Source organism: Pelodiscus sinensis, chromosome 1 (genome assembly GCF_052426305.1).
Source record: "Pelodiscus sinensis isolate ZL-2025 chromosome 1, ASM5242630v1, whole genome shotgun sequence".
NCBI classification, from domain to species: Eukaryota; Metazoa; Chordata; order Testudines; family Trionychidae; genus Pelodiscus; species Pelodiscus sinensis.
In genome coordinates, this window is record NC_143052.1 from 194,167,535 (window position 1) to 194,187,262 (window position 19,728).

The 19,728-nt window shown below is 38.7% G+C and overlaps 1 protein-coding gene across 1 annotated transcript in view; it reads right to left on the reverse strand.

Moving 5' to 3' along the window:
• The window catches only part of DSCAM (DS cell adhesion molecule), a 697,767-nt gene extending 678,272 nt beyond the window's left edge, over positions 1–19,495 (reverse strand). The window contains exon 1 of the mRNA XM_075912112.2: positions 18,908–19,495. Coding sequence (XP_075768227.1) covers positions 18,908–18,950 — 43 coding nt within the window. The 5' untranslated portion in view covers positions 18,951–19,495. The remainder of the gene's footprint in view (positions 1–18,907) is intronic.
• Between the last annotated feature and the right edge of the window lie 233 nt (positions 19,496–19,728).

Sequence of the window (19,728 nt, forward strand, 5' to 3'; positions counted from 1 at the left end):
CACAGGCTGAAGATTTTGCAGGTATCCAAAGTTTATAGCTACTTTAGCATTTGCTATCAAAAGTATAGAGGTGTTGGAGGGTTATTTTGTTTTTTGCAAATCTCCTCTGCTCATGCTAGTGACAGTCTAAGTTTCCTCTCAGCTCTGCAGTCTGCAGCAGTCTATTGAGTGTCATGTATGTGCTCAGGGAACCCAGACCCAGTCAGAGCCTGGAGAGGGATGGCAGGAGACAAATTGCTTGATCATTGTCTTCAGTTCACCCTCTCTGGGGCACCTGGTGCTGGCCACTGTAGGCAGACAGGCTACTGGGCTAGATGGACCTTTGGTCTGACCCAGTACGGCCATTCTTATGTTCTTATGTAACCTAGCCTGGCCCCTGACTTGCCACAGCCAGGGAAAGAGATGCTCCTCTGCAGGCCAGTATCCAGGCCAGGTCCAGCATTGCTGCAACTTGGGGAGATGTACCTCTCCCATCCCATCCCAAGTGCTGCTGCAAGGAGACAGCTGGGGAAGCATCCTCACCAGTGTTCCCTATAAGCTCCGCTCTTAGGCGGCTGCCGAGGAGAGATTCAGGTGCTGCCCAGCTCATTCTGGTGCTATACCCAGTAGTATGTGTTTCTATTGGTGGTGCACATCCACACATGCCTTGGTGCACATAACAAAAATTATTCCACATACAGGTATAAAAAATTAGAGGAAACATTGGTCGCTCACTCCCTGCCATAGCCCTAGGGCAGCCTGTACCCCAAATCCTTCACTTCCAGCCCTATCCTAGAGTCCACACCCTCAGCTAGAGCCCTTACACACCTGCAGCACCTCCCTCTGCTCCAGGCCTGCGCCGCCACCCACACTCCAAACCTCTCGGCCCCAGCTCTACCACATTAATTTTATTAAGTGTGCCAATATAGAGATGACATGTTAAGGGGCTGTTTAATTAAGCGTCCCAGTCTCTAATGTTATGTCTACACAGCAGCGTTATTTCTGAATAACTGACATTATTCCAAAATAACAAAGATTGTATCTACACTGCAAGCCATTATTCTGAAATGCTGGCTAGCTGGAGGACTTCTTACTTGGACTCCTGTAATCCTCATTTTAAGAGGAGTAAGGGAAGTCGAAGGAAGAGCATCCTTCCTTCGACTTCCTGATGTGTAGACAGCGCCAAAAGCCAAATTAAGCTATTTGGACTTCAGCTACACAATTGATGTAGCTCAAGGTGCATAGCTTAATTTGATTTAGTCCTGCCATGTAGACGTACCCTAATCACCCTCCCTATTTTGATTTGTGTTTGGTTAAAGAAAAAAAAAATCAACACCCAACTATATAATGGAACAGCTAGCTTACCAGCAAAGTTGTTTTATGGACAGCCTGGCAAAGGTTCAATGACATTTAAGGTGGGCTTCAGAAATGGTTACTAGCTTACAAGGTAACAAACGGTTGGGAATCCAACATCCCCATTGCCTTGCTCTTCCTTTCTGCAGCTAGGGAAGAAAAGATGGAGTTCTGCATACACAAAACTTGACCACTGTCTCTTCCATCTGTCTCTCACACTTCCCCTGGGAAGCAGTTCAGCAGCATTCTCTCTGTTGGAACCTCTCCCCTTTCCCCCCGGAAGAGTTTGCACTGTAGATTGGAAGTTAAACCAAAGACATAAAATTAGTCCCTCCTCAGCTACCACAACACTTCCTCAACTCTTGCAGCTACCCTGTCCTATGGCAGCTGCTAACACAGCTATAAATGTTATTGTTCTGCCCTGACAAAGATGGGGAAAAGTCACATTGAAGCCAAAATTATTCCCTTTTAAATTTAAATATGTGCCATAAATTAACTTTAAAAGTCAACTGTGTCGTCTCTGTTTTATTTAGGAAGATTATTTGGAGTACATTAAAAAAAAGTCTCCACTCTTCAAGGGAAAGCATCAACTGCAGCTAAGTGCAAATCTTTTAGTAGCTTGAACTTATGAATGCAATATATTCTGTGTTCTTCTTTTGCTGGAGATTATTTACGGTATTTGATATGCAAACAGAAACCTTGATAAAACTGAGGTTTGGGGGGGTGGGACCCAGAAACAATAAAAAAACATTGTTCTACAAAGAAAGGTCCTTTGGATTTAAACATTTCAGCTTTGGAAAGGGAAATATTGTAGGCACAAAAATGATTTAGCAGCAACACAGCATTTATATGTCTTAGGAATTTATGAAAAGGATGTAAGTACTAAATATTAACAGACAGAACTCTTCTCCTTTTTGTTTAACTCCCTTCATATAATTCAGTTCAATCTGGGGGGAGCCACATTTTAGAGCCTTGTAATGAGGGTAGGAAACAAAAAGGTTTCTCCTTTTCTAATGTCAAAGAGGATCAATGATGCTTTTAAAATAGAAAACACTATCCATGAGAAAAACCAAAAGCCTTGTATCAGGCTGCAACCAGGGGCGCTTAAGCACAAGGCATTCAGGCAATGGAAAATGCATTCAGAGCGTTTAGCACACAGGATTAATCGAATTATAATTTAATCATCTGATCAAACACTAATTAGCATAATCACTTGAGGGGAAAAGCTGCTAGAGAAGCAGATGAAGGAACACCTTAGGCACCCAGCACATTAATGACGCAAGATTGTGCACAGATGACTTTTAAAATAAAAGGAAATGCAGGTTTATTGTGCTTGAGATACAATTTAAGTCTGTCATCTGGATTGCATGTTATTTTTAACCCAGAAGAGATATCGTTAGAACCAGATTTGCCATGGCTATGATTTAATTTAGACAGCCCAAACCCCAAGAACAGTTCTGCACTGGATTATCACAGGGCAATTTAAGAGTGGACATATATTTCAGCCCATACAATTTTATTATGATCACCTCTGACCCTTTTTCGGAGAAGTTTTCCCCCTCCCGCCAAATGCTTGACTGTTTAAGGGTAGATCACTTGAATGACCTTCAGAAATACAGTAAAGTATTAGTATCCTTTTTACAAATCCTGCTTTGGTAGTAATTAGTCCAATGCTGCACTACTTGCTTTTGGTGGCTTAACTAAAGGGAGGATGAGGGAGTGGGGGAAGGGAAAGAAAACCCATTAAGTGAAGTTCTCTGTGTAATACAACAGCGAAATTTGGTTGTAAATCCATTTCAGTTATAAAAGCAGAAACAGCAGAAAATTTCCTGAAGCAGCACAACATTAAGCATACCCTTGATGTTTACCTGAGTAATCAAATGACATTTATTTGTATGAAGACCATGGGGGAAAACACTGTGATAGAAGCCAACCTGGAAAATATTTTAAACGGTTGTTTATTTTTTTAAATCTACTGTGTTTGTTTTGTTCTGAGGAAAAATGGGATTTGAGGTATTTAAAGGCAACTAGTTAGCCTTTTGAAATTGACTGTTCTAGTTGAGTTTAGTAGAATTAAGTATAGTGATGTGGGAGTTTATTACATGGTAGTGAGCAAGCCCTGAATAAAAGAAATTCCCTCCAGTACAATATAACCTAGCAGAATAATTAGGTGCTACCTATATTTTAAAGATTCCAGATCATAAGGGATAAACTGTGAGCTAATTTAAATTGACTATATCCTCCACTAAGGACCTCTATCGATAATCCTTTATACATCTCAAAATAACTGTACATTAATAAAAAGGCAACCAATTACAATGCCGCACCCATTATTTCCCATTCTATTTCTCTACAATATGCTTAGAGGGGATGCTATTTTAAAATATATAGTTCAGCATCCACAATTTAAGAACTACATCTCAAAGTACAGTATGCATTTTCTGTACAGGAAAATGATTACACCAAAACAAAATCTCAAGGACTAAATGCAATATGTATTTTATTTTAGACAAATGTACTGTAAAGAGCTGAAATTTCTCCATTTTTAAAGACATGCCACTAAAGATCTCTCTGTGCTAGAGAACCTGGTACAATTCAACTGACTTGTTTTTCTGCTGAGCCAGTGAGAAACACCCATGTTGCAAATATTCCTGGATTTAAATCAATCAATCAGTCATTCATGCAGCAACAGACACTTAGCTGCAGCAGGCGTTCCTGGATGCATGAGCGACAAAGTTTTTAGATTTTTTTCTTTAGTTTTTAAATACTTAGTTTAAATCTACACTTGTTTTTACTACATGCTAATCTTTTAAAAAGCAAAAGCAAGTAAGTTCTGGAGACTGTGTCATCTCAGAACAATCACTGTTGGGGAAGGGGGGGCAGAGGGTGGGGAAGAAACAGCTGGCAACACAGTTTGACACTACAGCCAAGGTCAGAGATAACACAGTACATAAACAACAAAAACTCTTCTCCTATTGGTTTATCCTTGCACAGCAATCTTTAGCCAGATAACAGCATCCCCTGCTGGTATCTGCCACGTACCTCTATATACTCTGCAGTCTGCTTTTTACCCAAAGGGAGCTGCCAGTATTGTATCAGATCTTTTTATATAGTAACTAAAGGCTTAAGTTATTCCTTTTCTCATTCCTATGAATTCATTAAAGATATAACCTTCTCAAAGCACTATATATTTCAAAATGTATTTTTAAATAAGTTTATTTAGGTTGTAAAGTCAAATATTAGAAAGTCAGAAAATGCTAGATTTATGGTTGCTCATGCAACTTTAATTCTGGTCCCTTTGTGTTCCCATGCCATGCGTTAAATGTAGCGGGGTTCTTGTGTGAAAAAAATAGTAAATATAGACTAGCAATGCAACAGACTTTTACCATTTAAGATACCAGACTAACTGAATCAGCTGGTAGAAAAAGGCTGCTAGCTCAGAAAGTAGATGGGCTGCAAACACTATGTGCTGTGTGTACAGTGTTTTTGGGGGGAAGTCCAGACTCTCTCCCCACAACCATTTGCCCCATTTGACATAACCAAAATATGTGTGGGGGGGAGTGGAAGGACAGACCTATGTACCAGGAACCAAGGGAGGAGTCTGGTTCACTGTCTTTTTCCCTCTCCAGCAGCTTCCAGACATTTCTAGTCCAGGAAACACTAGGATAAAATGGCAATTTTTAAAAGCTTATATGTAAGCCACACCTGAATGGAATTTCATGGGATAAGCAAATGAGATATCTCTAACTCAGTGGCATTATCTGGCCCTCTACCCACCGTGCTGCTATGTACGTTCATGTAAACTGTTTCTCCTTTACATGGTACAAATGCTGCCATTTCCACTTCATCATGCCCCTTTTCTTCCACTATGACTCTTCAGATGTCTTTGCTCCTTTCTACCACCTCCCAACCCAACGCCCTCTCTCATCCTCCCTCTCTTACACTAGCAACTCTTTCCTGTTTCCATGCATTACTTGTAATACCCCTGTCCCACAGAAGCTAGCTAAAAGGACTTTTCATAATATCAACAAATGAAAGAAAATAAACCCAAAACACCTAATCTTAACAAACAATATGATGTGAGCCTGTCATTATCCTGATCCCTTTGTCTGTAGGCTGTCTCTCTTTGCCTCTCTTCTCATGTCCTCTCATTTTAATTAAAAGTTTATTTGTACAGTGTCTAGCACAATGAAGCTATGATCCAGATTTGGGCTTTGGGATCTACAGCAGTAGAGATAGTAATAAAGGATGAAAGACAGGTTGCTTAGTGAACGTAAGAATGGCCGTACTGGGTCAGACCAAAGGTCCATCTAGCCCAGTATCCTGTCTGCCTACGGTGGCCAGCACCAGGTACCCAGAGAGGATGGACTAAAGACAATGATCAAGGGATTTGTCTCCTGCCATCCCTCTCCAGCCTCTGACAAACAGAGGCCAAGGACACCATTTTATCCCCTGGCTAATAGCCTTTTATGGACCTAACCTCCATGAAATTATCTAGCTTCTCTTTAAACTCTATTATAGTCCTAGCCTTCACAGCCTCCTCTGGCAAGGAGTTCCACAGGTTGACTACACACTGTGTGAAGAAGAACTTTCTTTTATTAGTTTTAAACATGCTACCTATTAATTTCATTTGGTGTCCTCTAGTTCTTCTATTTAGGGAACTAATAAATAACTTTTCTTTATTGGCCCTCTCCACACCACTCATGATTTTATAGACCTCTATCATATTCTCCCTCAGTCTCCTCTTTTCTAAACTAAAAAGTCCCAGTCACTTTAACCTCTCCTCTTATGGGACCCATTCCAAACCCCTAATCATTTTAGTTGCCCTTTTCTGAACCCTTTCCAAGGCCAAAATATCTTTTTTGAGGTGAGGAGACCACATCTGTACACAGTATTCAAGATGTGGGCATACCATAGTTTTATACAAGGGCAGTAAGATATTCTGGGTCTTATTTTCTATCCCTTTCTTAATAATTCCTAGCATCCTATTTGCCTTTTTGACCGCTGCTGCACACTGTGTGGAAGTTTTCAGAGAACTGTCCACGATAACGCCAAGATCTCTTTCCCGATTTGTCGTAGCCAAATTAGCCCCCATCATACTGTACGTATAGTTGGGGTTATTTTTCCCAATGTGCATTACTTTACACTTATCCACATTAAATTTCATTTGCCATTTTGCTGCCCAATCACTCAGTTTGGTGAGATCTTCTTGGAGTCCCTCACACTCTGCTTCTATCCTAAACAGTTTGGTGGTATCTGCAAACTTTACTACCTCACTGCTTACCCCTTTCTCTAGATCATTTATGAATAAGTTGAAAAGGATTGATCCCAGGACTGACCCTTGGGGGACACCACTAGTTACCCCTCTCCATTATGAAAATGTACCATTTATTCCTACCCTTTGTGTCCTGTCTTTTAACCAGTTCTCAATCCAAGAAAGGACCTTCCCTCTTATCCCATGGCCATGTAATTTACACAAGAGCCTTTGGTGAGGGACCTTGTCAAAGGCTTTCTGAAAATCTAAGTATACTGTATCTGCTGGATCCCCCTTGTCCGCATGTTTGTTAACCCCTTCAAAGAACTCTAATAGATTAGTAAGACAGGATTTCCCTTTACAGAAACCATGCTGACTTTTGTCCAACAAATTATGTTCTTCTACATGCTTCGCAATTTGATTCTTTACTATTGTTTCGACTAATTTGCCCGGTACTGAAGTTAGTCTGTAATTGCCGGGATCGCCTCTAGAGCCCTTTTTAAATATTGGTGTCACATTGGCTACCTTCCAGTCATTAGGTACAGAAGCTGATTTAAGGGATAGGTTACAAACCCCAGATATTAGCTCAGCAGTTTCCCATTTGAGTTCTTTTAGAACCCTTGGATGAATGCCATCTGGTCCCGGAGATTTGTTATCATTAAGTTTTTCTATTTGTTCCAAAACCTCCTCTAATGACACTTCAATCCAGGACAGTTCCTCAGATTCATCACCCACAAAAGACAGTGCAGATTTGGGAATCTCCCCAACATCCTCAACCATGAAGACTGAAGACTGAATCATTTAGTTTCTCCGCAATGGCTTTATCGTCCTTGATTACTCGTTTTATAGCTCGATCATCTAGGGGACCCACACGTTTTTTAGCAGGTTTCCTGCTTCTAATGTACTTAAAAAACATTTTGTTATTTCTTTTTGAGTTTTTGGCTAGCTGTTCCTCAAAATCTTTTTTTGCTTTTCTTATTAAATTTTTACACTTGATTTGACAGTGTTTATGTTCTTTTCTATTTATCTCACTAGGATTGGACTTCCACTTCTTAAAAGATGCCTTTTTGTCCCTCACTGCTTCTTTTACATGGTGGTTAAGCCACGATGATTCTTTTTTAGGTCTCTTGCTATGTTTTTTAATTTGGGGTATACATTTAAGTTGGGCCTCTATTATGGTGTCTTTAAAAAGTTTCCATGCAGCTTTCAGGGATCCTGCACTCGACTCAGGACTAAATTGAGAATTGCCTCTCCCCTTGTGGGTTCCTGCACCAGCTGCTCCAAGAAGCAGTCATTTAAGCCACTGAGAAATTTTATCTCCGCTTCTCTTCCTGAGGTGACATGTATCCAGTCAATATGGGGGTAATTAAAATCCCCCATTATTATAGAGTTCTTTATTTTGGTAGCCTCTCTAATCTTCCTCAGCATTTCAATGTCAGTATCGCTGTCCTGGTCAGGTGGTCGGTAATATATTCCTACTGCTAATTTCTTATTATTGGAGCATGGAATTACTATCCATAGCGATTCTATTAAACATGTTGATTCATTTAATATTTTTATTTCATTTGATTCAACATTATCTTTCAGGAAAGGGCAGACTCATTACCATCCCTTTTCCGGAAAGGGGTACCAATGTAGACTCAGCCGTTATGTTTTAAAGAAGGTCAGAAGTCACTAGTGCCCTCTAACCTCCCTCTCCAAACTCCCTGTTAGCTGTTCCTGTTTGCAAGCTCCCTGGTCGCTGAGTCACAGGCTTATATAGCTCTGGTAGCCCTCCCACTGACTGACGCTCAGCCAATTAACAGAGGCTTCTAGATTTCAAACCTTTTAGAAGCTCCTTCAGACAAACCAACCAACCAACCAAACAGACAAACACAAGCTCAGCACACAGCAAATAACTCCCCCACACACAAACACACACTCCAGACAGCCACTTACCACAAGGGTCCCGTTTTTACTCCTCTTTTACCTGGAGCACTCCCTCTCCAAACTCCCTGTTAGCTGTTCCTTTTCGCAAGTGCATAGAGAGTAGGGGTAAATATTTCAAGTATACAGTAAGACTGAGAGGAAAGAGAAAGAATATATTCCTAAATTTGTGAAGCTAAAAGTGTGGACTGAAATTTTTTTTAAAATGCCAAAAACACTTCCAGAAATACCTAAAATAACCGAGACCCTATTTAGGGACCCCCAGATTAATGGGTGGATATTATGACATTGCATCATTAAGTTTCAATTTTACCAACAACTTCTGGCTCACCAGGTCCAGAAGGGTACACAATTAAACAAACTGCAAGGCAGGAACTAAACAGGAACAAACCATTAGAGCATGATTTTTAGTAGTAGTTGGATTCAGTGCTGTGCTCCTCATTCCTCTTGCAGGATAAACTAGGATAGGCCTTTTCTACCTGTAACAAGAGCGGGGAACCTTTTTTGGCTCAGGAGCCACTAACCCACAGAAATATCCAACCCTCACTGATGTGGCCCCTGACTGAGAAGAAAGAAAGACACTTCCCACATTCCCACTTCCCACACCAGAGCCCAGGGGGCCCATGCTAGTAGATTTTGTGCGCTCCAGCCTCTGGGGAGGGGGGGAGAAGAGGCAGAGAGGTTGGAGCACCAGTGCAGACTCTCCAATTCTAGGGAGAGATCCCCACGCCTTGGGAGCCAGATTTAAAACATGTCTCTTGTGTATATCGAAAACCGGTTTTCCTCTTTCACCACCACTAGCCTGACCTCACAGAACAGCACATAGTACTTCCCCTTTGTGGCACATGTCCTGTTCTCCCAGTCTTTATGTGCTCACACCAAGAGTGTTTTGGTCCTGGTGAAACAAACAGAAATCAAGAGAGCAACAGTCAGCGTCAGCTAATCACCTATATTGTGTTTAGAGATTTCTATTGGCCCTGGTTTGAGCCAGTACATAATTTGAAAGTCCACTCCCTCCTTCCAAATCTCTATCTGCATTTAATCTTCTTCATCCTCTGACTCAATAGGACTTAAAACCATGCTTAAGTGCACAAAGATAGTTGATCCCTTGCTGCTGCAGTAGCATGGCAGTCCACACTCATGGCCTAGAGAAAATGTAATTTAATATTTTTATTCATGGCTGCTCCATGGCACTTTTATTTTTCCATCAGGTTAAATGCATTTTTAAAAACCCTCTCTCTGCTTTCAACTGTAAAAAATAACATTGGTGAAGTCAAGTGGGGACAATGGCCTCCAATTGCCTAACCCATCAGGGAGGGGAGACCAATCAGACCCAGGGCTAGCATTTCTAGTTTTATACATACCCTTCCCATTGTCTAACAAAACAGGTAACTGACTCCTTTCAGGGAATACTAACCTCACTGTGGGTACATCTAGGCTGTGTCCAGACTCAAGGGTTTTTTCGAAAAAAGTAGCCTTTTTTCGAAAAAACTTCACCTGTGTCTAGACTACAGCTGCGTTCTTTCAAAATTAAAGTGAAAGAACGAGGTTTTTCTTTCGACGGCGGAAAACCTCATTTCACGAGGAAGAATGCCTTTTTTCGAAAGTGCTCTTTTGAAAAAAGGCGTTCTTGAATGCAAACAGCGCTTTTTCAAAAGAGAGCATCCAGACTGCCTGGGTGCTTTCTTTCGAAAAAGCGGCTTGCTTTTTCGAAAGTACTGCTTGCAGTCTAGACGCTCTTTTTCGAAAGAGGCTTGCAGTCTAGATGTAACCCTAGATAGTGATGCTATTTCGGGATACTTCTGTTATCCCGAAATAGCATTTTCCATGTCTTGACAGCACACCTGTTATTTAAAAATAGCTTTCAAAATAACAGGTACACTATTCTAATGTTCCTGTAACCTTTATTCCACATGGATCAGGTAACATTTCTGAATAGCACTCTATTTTGAAATGCACTTGAAATAAGCTACACAATTTGCGTAGCTCAAATTGCGTAGCTAATTTTGAGCTACGGAAGAAGTGTAAATGCACCCTGTGTTACTTGTCTCCCACAGAGGATATTGAAATAACAACATACAGAGAAACACACAACTTCTGTGTGTTTCTCTGTATGGCTGCTCTTCTGAGCCAGCTTATCTCCTCGGGTTCACACACTTAGGGTATGTCTATACTACAGAGTTTTGTCGGAAAAAACAGTCCGACAAAACTTGAGGAACAGCCACCCACAATTGCATTCTTCCGCAAGAAAATCAAAAGAACAGAGGGGTTTTTCCAGCACTGATAATCCTCATTCTATGAGGAAGAAGCCTTTTTGCGAAAGAGCTCTTTCGCAAAAAGGTGTGTGTGGATGGGGAAGAGCGAGTTTTTTCAGAAGAAGAGAAAAGAGGAAAAAGCACAGGTGCCCTGGTGGCCATTCCATCCACAGCTTACATAAGAGAGAGCTTCCATTCAATTTGGACACTCTCTTTCGAAAAAGCAGATCGCTTTTTCGATGCACTTTTGCAGTGTGGACACTTTTGTTCGGAAGACATTTTTTCGGAAGGTCTATTCTGAAAAAAGCTTCTTCCGAAAGAAGCCTGCAGTCTAGATATAGCCTTACTCCCCACTTAAACCCTCATTTAGTATCACAGAACAATGCTACTAAACAACTAGCAGCCTCATAGGAATTAAAATATGCCAGTTATGAAAATACTCGTTAAGAGCAGTACAGAAGATAACAAGCCAGTCCCAACTTACATCAAGTCTCTTCATACTATGGCAACTATAAAAATGAAACAATGAGTGCAGCCACTCTGCACTGGGAAAGGCAGAAGTCCTTAGTGTGCAGATTTCAGCATAGGTCAATCATTTGCAAACACAACATGGCAGCATTTCTTTTCCCTGGAATTCACACCCTGGGAGATGCCTGTCATGGAGTTGCTCTGTCTATCCTTTATCTTTATAATTGCCATAGCTATGAGTAAAGATGCATAGACACCGGATGATTCAAAGCTTCAATGCAATGCATATTAATTCAGGTCAGAGTGTATTAACAATGCTGTCCATCCCATTAGAATATTTCTGGTCACTCCAGAAATCGTGTCTCTAATTTCTTATTATTATCATAGTCATCTTTTCAGGGCAGTTTGTTTGGTTTTAAAGTTATTATTTATTTTACCCATATCTCAAAATAAATTAGAAAAGAAATCTGTGGGAATATCATTTTCAATATTTTCTGACAATACAGAGAGGTGCCCTAATTTAAGACAAATCTTTGTTATGTGATTAATGTGGAATTAAGTGTAAAGAGACAACAGCATCTAAGGTTGGACATGAGAGCAAGCTTCCTGTTTTTCTTTACACAGTAGTTTCCAAGTCATCACACATATGGTATATAATTTTGTCCCAGCTTGTAACACTGACAGCATTAGATTAACAACTGTGTGCTTGGTCTTCAGCTTAGGTGATGCAGCGCACGTTCAGGTGCCTTGAATGGTATTTCATCAACATAGCCTCTGAGCTGCGGCACTCCCGTTTGTTTGCATCTGGCTTTGTAGCTGCCATCTAAACATGTACCGCGAGTGCCACTCCCAGCAGTGTTCCCGTGCTCTCCTGTGTTCCGGAGCTCATGGGTGGTCTGCCCTTCTAGAATGTTCAGCACATAGGCTGATCAGTGATTCAGCACAGTTTGCTGCGCTGCTCTCTCTCTGAGTTACTAGGAAGCTCCAGGGATGCAGGCGTTTAGTGCGGAGGTGCCTCTCTTTCTCATCGCCACTGCATTTAAAAATGGCTTTCTATAAATAGGACTGCTGGCTCATTCTTAAATCTTACTCTCTGCCTCCTGAGTAAAAATAACTTAAATAGGGACGCAGGCAAGACTCGTTAATCTCTGTCATTCTGACTATCCATCCACTAGCCTTTCCTTCTTCCTGTCTCTGTCCTAATATCTGTTCTCCCATTTCACTAGGAGATATATTTAGGCAGCCTATTTTCTCTTGTCCTGGTGATTAAGTCATTACTTTAAAGGGAGAAAATATTTATAAAGTCACGAGAAATGAGTAACAAACAATAGCTGGGGGTCAGTGTGTAAAATCAAGGGCAAAAACCACCAGGTAACAAATAGCTATGGAATGCATGTTTTACTTTTAATTTTCTTCAATGCTTTGGAATATTTTAATATGGAAGGCTCTTTTGAAAGGCTTCTTCCATTTCATTTTGTTGAAACTTTAACCGTGGTTTCTATGAGATAGTATAGGCCCATCGATTAATGAAATGAAATGGCTTTGTAAATAAGTAAGGTTAAGAAGATGGGGTTTGTTGTATGTAATAAAATAATACAAGAAAATAAATCTTTCAATAGACCAGAGGAAAAATAAAGCACATATTAAAATAAATAAAGACGGTTTCAATATATTGAGATCTTGAAAGATATCAAATTACATTTTGAAATAAGTAATATAACAGTCTTCCCCCCTCATTCACCTTGGAGTAGGTATTCAGGATCTTATAGTTTTGAATACATCGGTGAACTTTATTATTCAAGAGGGTATGTATGATACCAGTAAGCTAGGCTCTTTAAATAAGGAATATTTTTTTAAACCAGGAAATATGCTGCAACTTTAAGTAATCCGGGCAAGATAATAAATTCTCACATCTTCTAAAGAAATGTCCATTTTGCCATGCGATAGGAATTGCAATACTAAATCAGAACCAAAGACACACTTAAAGAAAACATTCCACTCCATTTATAGCCAGTACAAGATTCTTCAATGGAAGCTCTAAGACCCACATGATGGACCATGGATACAATGATCCGTCTTTAAGGGAAATTTTTTCCTAACTCAGAATGAATATCTTGACCTATGATCTAAATTATTAGCAATGATATCACTTTGAAATAAAAGAGTTGATTGGAAAATGGATTACTGTCTCAAAAAGGATTTAAAAGACACCACACAGAGACACACACATGCACGCACTCATTCTGAATGGAGGGGGAAAAAAGCCAAAATTTCCAAATTTAATCACAAAACAAAATTCTGAAAAAAAAAACAATTAGAAGATTTCAATTTGATTCATTTGCAATATTTTGTTTCAATTTTGACATTTTTTAAATTTGTATATAAAATAAGTCATTTGGGGGGAAAAAATCAAAACCTTTCATTCTGAAAATGGTAAAACTGGATGTTTAAAAATTTGCAAAACATGTTTTCTAGGATTTTTTTCCCCCAAAACAAATTTGATACAGTTTTGTTACAGTTTTACAACAAATGTCAGCTTTATTGAAACATCACCTTCTGACAAACATTTTGACCAAAAGCATGTCAATTAGTTCTAAAAAATAATACTAATTGTAGCTAGAGCAACTGCTTAAAACATATACACTGTTCTGGTTTAAGGTTTTGTACTGGTGTCCATCCCTGTTGTATCAGATCATTTATAACACTGTTTTGCAAACATCTTGAAAATCATGCCCTGTATTCCTGGCCCTGCTAGAGACACCTTTTGTAACAATCTAGAGAATAATTTATGGCTCACCTTCCTGAGCTTTGGGGTGCTGAGAGAGGCTTAAACCAAGATTTTCAAAAAGGAGCTATAAAATTAAGCTCCCAAGTCCATAATTCAGGCACCTAAATAGAGAGTCTGATTTTCAAAAATGCTGAGCACCCATTAGCTTCAATTAAAGAAAAGACCTGATGTATGATGGTGTGGGGAGTTGAATGCTACCTCTGTAAATGACATAATTCAATACAGTGTGGAACTGCTGAGTGTAGGCAGGTTAAAATCAATCAACCAACCTCAGGCTATCCATTAGTTTTCCCACTCACCAGTTCCTCTGACCTTTAATACCCAAAAAGCCTGCTGCTGCATCACTGAAGTGAAGGGGGGTTTACCATTGTCTTCAGTGTATGCTAAATCAAGCCCCAGTCTCTCACTACACCTTCTTGCTATTTGTGGAAATCAACCTTATTTTCAACTTTAATACAAATGTCGCCTGTAGTCTTCTTGTCATTAATAATCGTTATTCAATGCTCCCAGGAGGAAAAGAAAACAGAACAGTGAGCTCTGCAAATTAAAAGGGATAGTGACTCTGCAAGGCAGCCTACCTTCAAATCCTCCTTTCAGTGACTGTTTATTCACACTGTTTTGAAGTGTTGCCAGTCTTGTGTGGTTTGCTGCCCACTAGTGTCCTGTGACACTGACACACTAACATGCAGGCAGCATGTCATCATATATCTTAGTTTATGTTTGGTGAAGCTGGTCAGGAATTCTTAAAAGTTCAGTAATTGCCATACTCTGGAATATCACTAAAAAGAGAAATGAGATCTCTCTTGATGTGTAGGAATAGATTTCTGTTGCACTCTGTCTAGCTGTCTAGTTAATGTAAATTTCATTCTAATCACTCAGTGACCAACTAATACTCAGTGAAAGAAAAGAATTAAAAGCCTCAGAAGTAACAAGGTCAAAATGAATCAGTAAGATTGAGCTATCCACAGACATGTCAATGACTGTATATCAACACAAAGTATTTTACTACCTGAAAGCAAAGTTTTGGCTACTCAAAGTATATTTTGGTGTCACAGCTATTTAAAAAAAATCCTTCCATGGGGGCACAAGTCCCATTTATCCCAGTAAAAATGATAGCCTTCTGGTTTGTTTCTAGCAATACTGCGCATTGTTTCTTGTGGCAAGAGCTCCTAGTATTATTCCTCTTGTACCTTATTATATTTTCTGTCTGTTCACTCAGCCCCCAACCCAGTTTACAGTCTGGCTCTTGTCCTGCATCCAGTCGGATATGCTAGTAAAACTCCTTTGATAGATCAAAGATGGACATGTGCACCCTGAGATTCATTCATTCTGAATATAAAATGGAAATCATTTTAAAGATAATTTATTTGTAGTGTCAGCTGTATTGTATTGGGTACATCCTGGTGATCCACTGATTTCAAAGATCAATGGACCACAGGCAAACAAGAATTGCAGTGGAAGAGAAGCCTGGAAATGGTTTCAGCATATTTATGTCAACATGTTGAAATGTTACCAAGAAACACTGACATTTGAATATGCAGAGCAATAATATGTTTAACTATAAATTTAAAATAAGCTAGTGTATCACATGGGTACAGGCATTCTGAGATATGTTAAAAAAAGGTTTGACCTTTATGATTTTTCCATGAATCAATCAATAAAGTATGCCTACACTCATTGGGACTGAACTAAAATGGATTTTTACACTTATAACAATCATTTAAATGTTGCATCTAGCATATTCTAATACAAGAGGTAAATTCTCAGTGTGTTGCTCCAAGTTGTAACTCCATCATTGTCCTTATCAGCTGGAGCTGTGCAGCGTAAGTCACTGTTTTGAAAGTGTACCTCCATCTTCTCCAATGGACCTGTATTTATGGTTAATAATATTTTACCCGGGTTTTAAGAATCCAAGAGTATTACATAAATAGAATCAGTGGTTTCAATAAAAATACACTTAATATTTGGAAATTGTGTTTCAGAGTCCTATTATTTTGATAGTGAAGTGGACTAATACTCTATAGCACTGATAAGTAAGATATTTTGCACACAGTAAGTCCATCTAGTGAAGGTGCCATGTATTGTGATGAGATATTTGTGCTGAGAAATTATAGAAAGACAAGAGGGGGCCAATTCATGGACTCTCCAATAGAAATTTTGTCATATAGAAAGATTTCAGGATTGGGCCCTATGTGTGTTAAACAAAAAAGGTAAGAAAAGGAATTAAAATGAATAGTGTTAATTGTGATACTAGATTTTTATTTAATTTTATAATATATCTAGAACATAATTAGATGCACATACATGTGTGTGGCAAGAGTGCATGTGTGTTGAAAGTAGATATAGTACAGTTCCCAGGGGACTTCTGAAAGGAAGGTCAGTAACAGCAATAACAAGTCAAGCTTCAATAGTTAATTTTTATACAGTATCATAAAAGAGTGCCACATATTCTATAATATTATCTACCTTGAGGCAGACCAATTCACGTAAATGTAAATATAGCATATGCATTTGTGTACACTGTACTTTCCTTCAAACACAGAAGTATTCATCATTTTCAAAATATCACCAATTTTGTGCCATGGTCACATGAAGAGTGTATTGTAATTTCAACAGTATTACTAAAAACACTGTAACAATGAAGTTTGATGTTTTACATATAGCCAGACACTACCTCAGGAAACACTTATCATATGTATTATTTTATATTTATCCTTAGCTCCCCTAAATGCAGAAGTATTGCCTTCCCAGATTTTATGTTTGTTTACATACTCTGTGTGGGTACATATAAGAAACTGCATACAGAAAGAGAGAGAGAGGGAGATTAGTATCTTACATCTACTTTATCATTGAAAATTAATGTCAAAATATCCGTTTTAAACCATCTTAAAGTTAATAAATATTCACAGAACCATCCATTAGATATTTCTAATGTTGTAAAATTTAAAAAATTGTGGTGTGTACATACCATGTATGAACAACCACATATACATAGATATGTAGATCAGCATAAAATCTGGGAAAATGCACTTATCTTTTCTATTTAGAGTGTTATGTATTCTGAATTTTTTTTCTGTTTAATTTTGGTCCAAATTTCTGAATGTTGAAACTGAGAAATTGCTGCAGTCTACGTGAGTAAATGACAGAAACTGTTTCTCATACAATTTTAGTCTTAAAAGGAAAACAAAAATAATGTATTGCTCTTCAGAATTGCAGATTTTTATTTATTTATTTTTTCAGGTAGCCTACCTTCAAAGCCTGCTATTTAAACTGCTGTGAATTGATGTGTGCGCAGGGTACATATATATCTGTTTGTCAAAGACACAATTTTTGGACACAGATGTTGCAGTTCTAATTTTCTATGCAAATCCTTGTTTAACTGAATAGACCTGATCAGCGAATATACTTTCACAATGATCCTTCCCGTGTTATTGAAAGCAAATCTCATCTCTAAGGTATATGACTACAATGCCATCTGACAAAATAAATAAATACATTCTTAATGCTAGTTATTTCAATGTCTTCACAGCTAGAAGGAATTCAAAATAAAAAGTTTGGGAGTTATTTTGGTCATATTGCATTATACAGTATCTTATGCACCAAAACATTTTAAAGATATACCTAGATACATCTTGCTTCCTTCTTTATCTTCCTTCCTTCCTGATTCATATTTTATTGCCTTAATTTTATGATATTTCTATATATTCATACTGGATTTGCTTTGACTGTCAATGTATTTTCTCATCTAGTATATACCTAAGCTAATGTGAAAGCACCCTCATCCAGCATTCATTTGTCACCCTTTGCTTGGGGCTTCAGTTATATTTGTATCTTCCAAGGGAAAAAATTACACTTTACCCTGTGCTTCTCCCTCATTCATTCATTCATTCTTGAAACATTTTCCTATTCTATCTGCCGTGCCTATTTTGAAAATTGTGTGCTAAAGCTTTACAGTTCAACCATCAGTGTAAAATGAATTTTAGGCAGTGTTATGTGCTCAAATTTGAAAATAGAAAGACAAAATAATAGGATAAACTAGCATCACAGTATACAGCATGATCTGTTTTCTATCCTGTAAGATACTACATTTATGAGCATTTTACCTGTTGTAGAATTCAATATGCATTTTAGGATGATACATAGTCTTTGACCATATGTAAGTCTAAGTATTAAATATGTAAATCCTCACCTGTATTAATAACATTAAAAACTGTGGAAACATTTATCTGTTGCAAGGGAGTACATAAACAAGATTTTTCTTTATTGTTTTCCCATGATTATTTTCCCTTCATAACTTTCACTGAGTCTTCAACCTTTTTTAGATGATGTAATGCTTATGAGTGCATATTTTTACATAAATGAGTGTGTTGAACACATAGCAGGTACCTTCTCAGAGAAATGATGGCAAAAGAAAAATTCAAATTATTTTTCCTTAAATAAAAAGCCTGTATTACTTTGGTCAAATCATGTGATTATTTAAGCACTGATATATAAAAACATGACAAAAAAATCAAAAACCAAAAGCTTAATGTACAAGACCTTCAAATTCACTCAGTATGCTCTTACAGATTGATGCTCAGCTTGGCAAAATTCTGTATTATTTTCAGCCAAAAAAGAAAAATTGCATCTATCCCTATTTCATCAAGCACAGTTTTATTTTGAATGAGGAAGATATATAGTAACACACTTAGGTTATGGGCACTTACTTTGCTAGGTAAGCTAGTTTAAATGATTACAGAGCAATTTCTTCCTTCTCCCCACAGCTGCTAACAACCACTGCGATGCTTTAAACACAAAAGATAAAAAAAAATCCAATTCCCTTTGACACCCTTCCCAATTAGCTGAAATTAAATGAATCACAAACTAAATGATTATATTGCTCACCATTCAAGATGCTCTGGAACAAGAAGATAGCCAATATCCACATGCCCCTGCTCCTTCCTAGCCTCCCAGCTATGTGCTTAGCTTTCCACTCTTTTCCTTGCTTTCTGTTTCCCTGTTTGTCAACTGCAAGGTTAAAGCTGCAAGCTATGAGAGAAGATCAGTCCAGCTTATTTTGCTGGTAGCCGTGTGTAGCTGCTTGGAGATTGCGTGAATGTGTCTGATTGTCCTTAAAGCAAGTGATCTGTCTCTCCTTTAGCTTCTGTTCTCCACTGACACTTGCTTGCTGGCTTTCTGTTTCAGAAAGATGCAGCTAGAGGAAAAAGAGGAGGCGGGTGCTTTAAGCCCAGGTGTGTCGTTAGCTCAGGGAGACACCAGCAGGTTTGCAGAGGCAGATCCGCAGGTGAAAAAATCTTCCAATGCAAGCACAAGATCATCCCTGGTACTATCCAGCCCAGATCTGCAGAAACCAGGCTACATATACACCACCCTTCAACCACCACATCCAGGCAGCAAGCAAGCAGACAGGCACATCTTTCCTCTCCTTCAGCTTTAATCACATTGATCCCTCTGCTAACCTTCTCTGCCTCTGAGCAGAACAGAGGAAAGTATTAACCCTATCACAAGCTTCTGTCAATTTTAGCCCTCTGCAGTCTTAAAGCAGCAGAAAGTATCCATAGCAGGGGGGGGGGAACAAGACCAATAGAAGAACATAGTAGAATATTATACATTTCTGTAGTTGATATCCGTTTGGCATCAGCTTAATTTTATATGACTAATGTGTTGACAAGTAGTAGAGGGTGGCACTTTTAGAAGGTCATAGC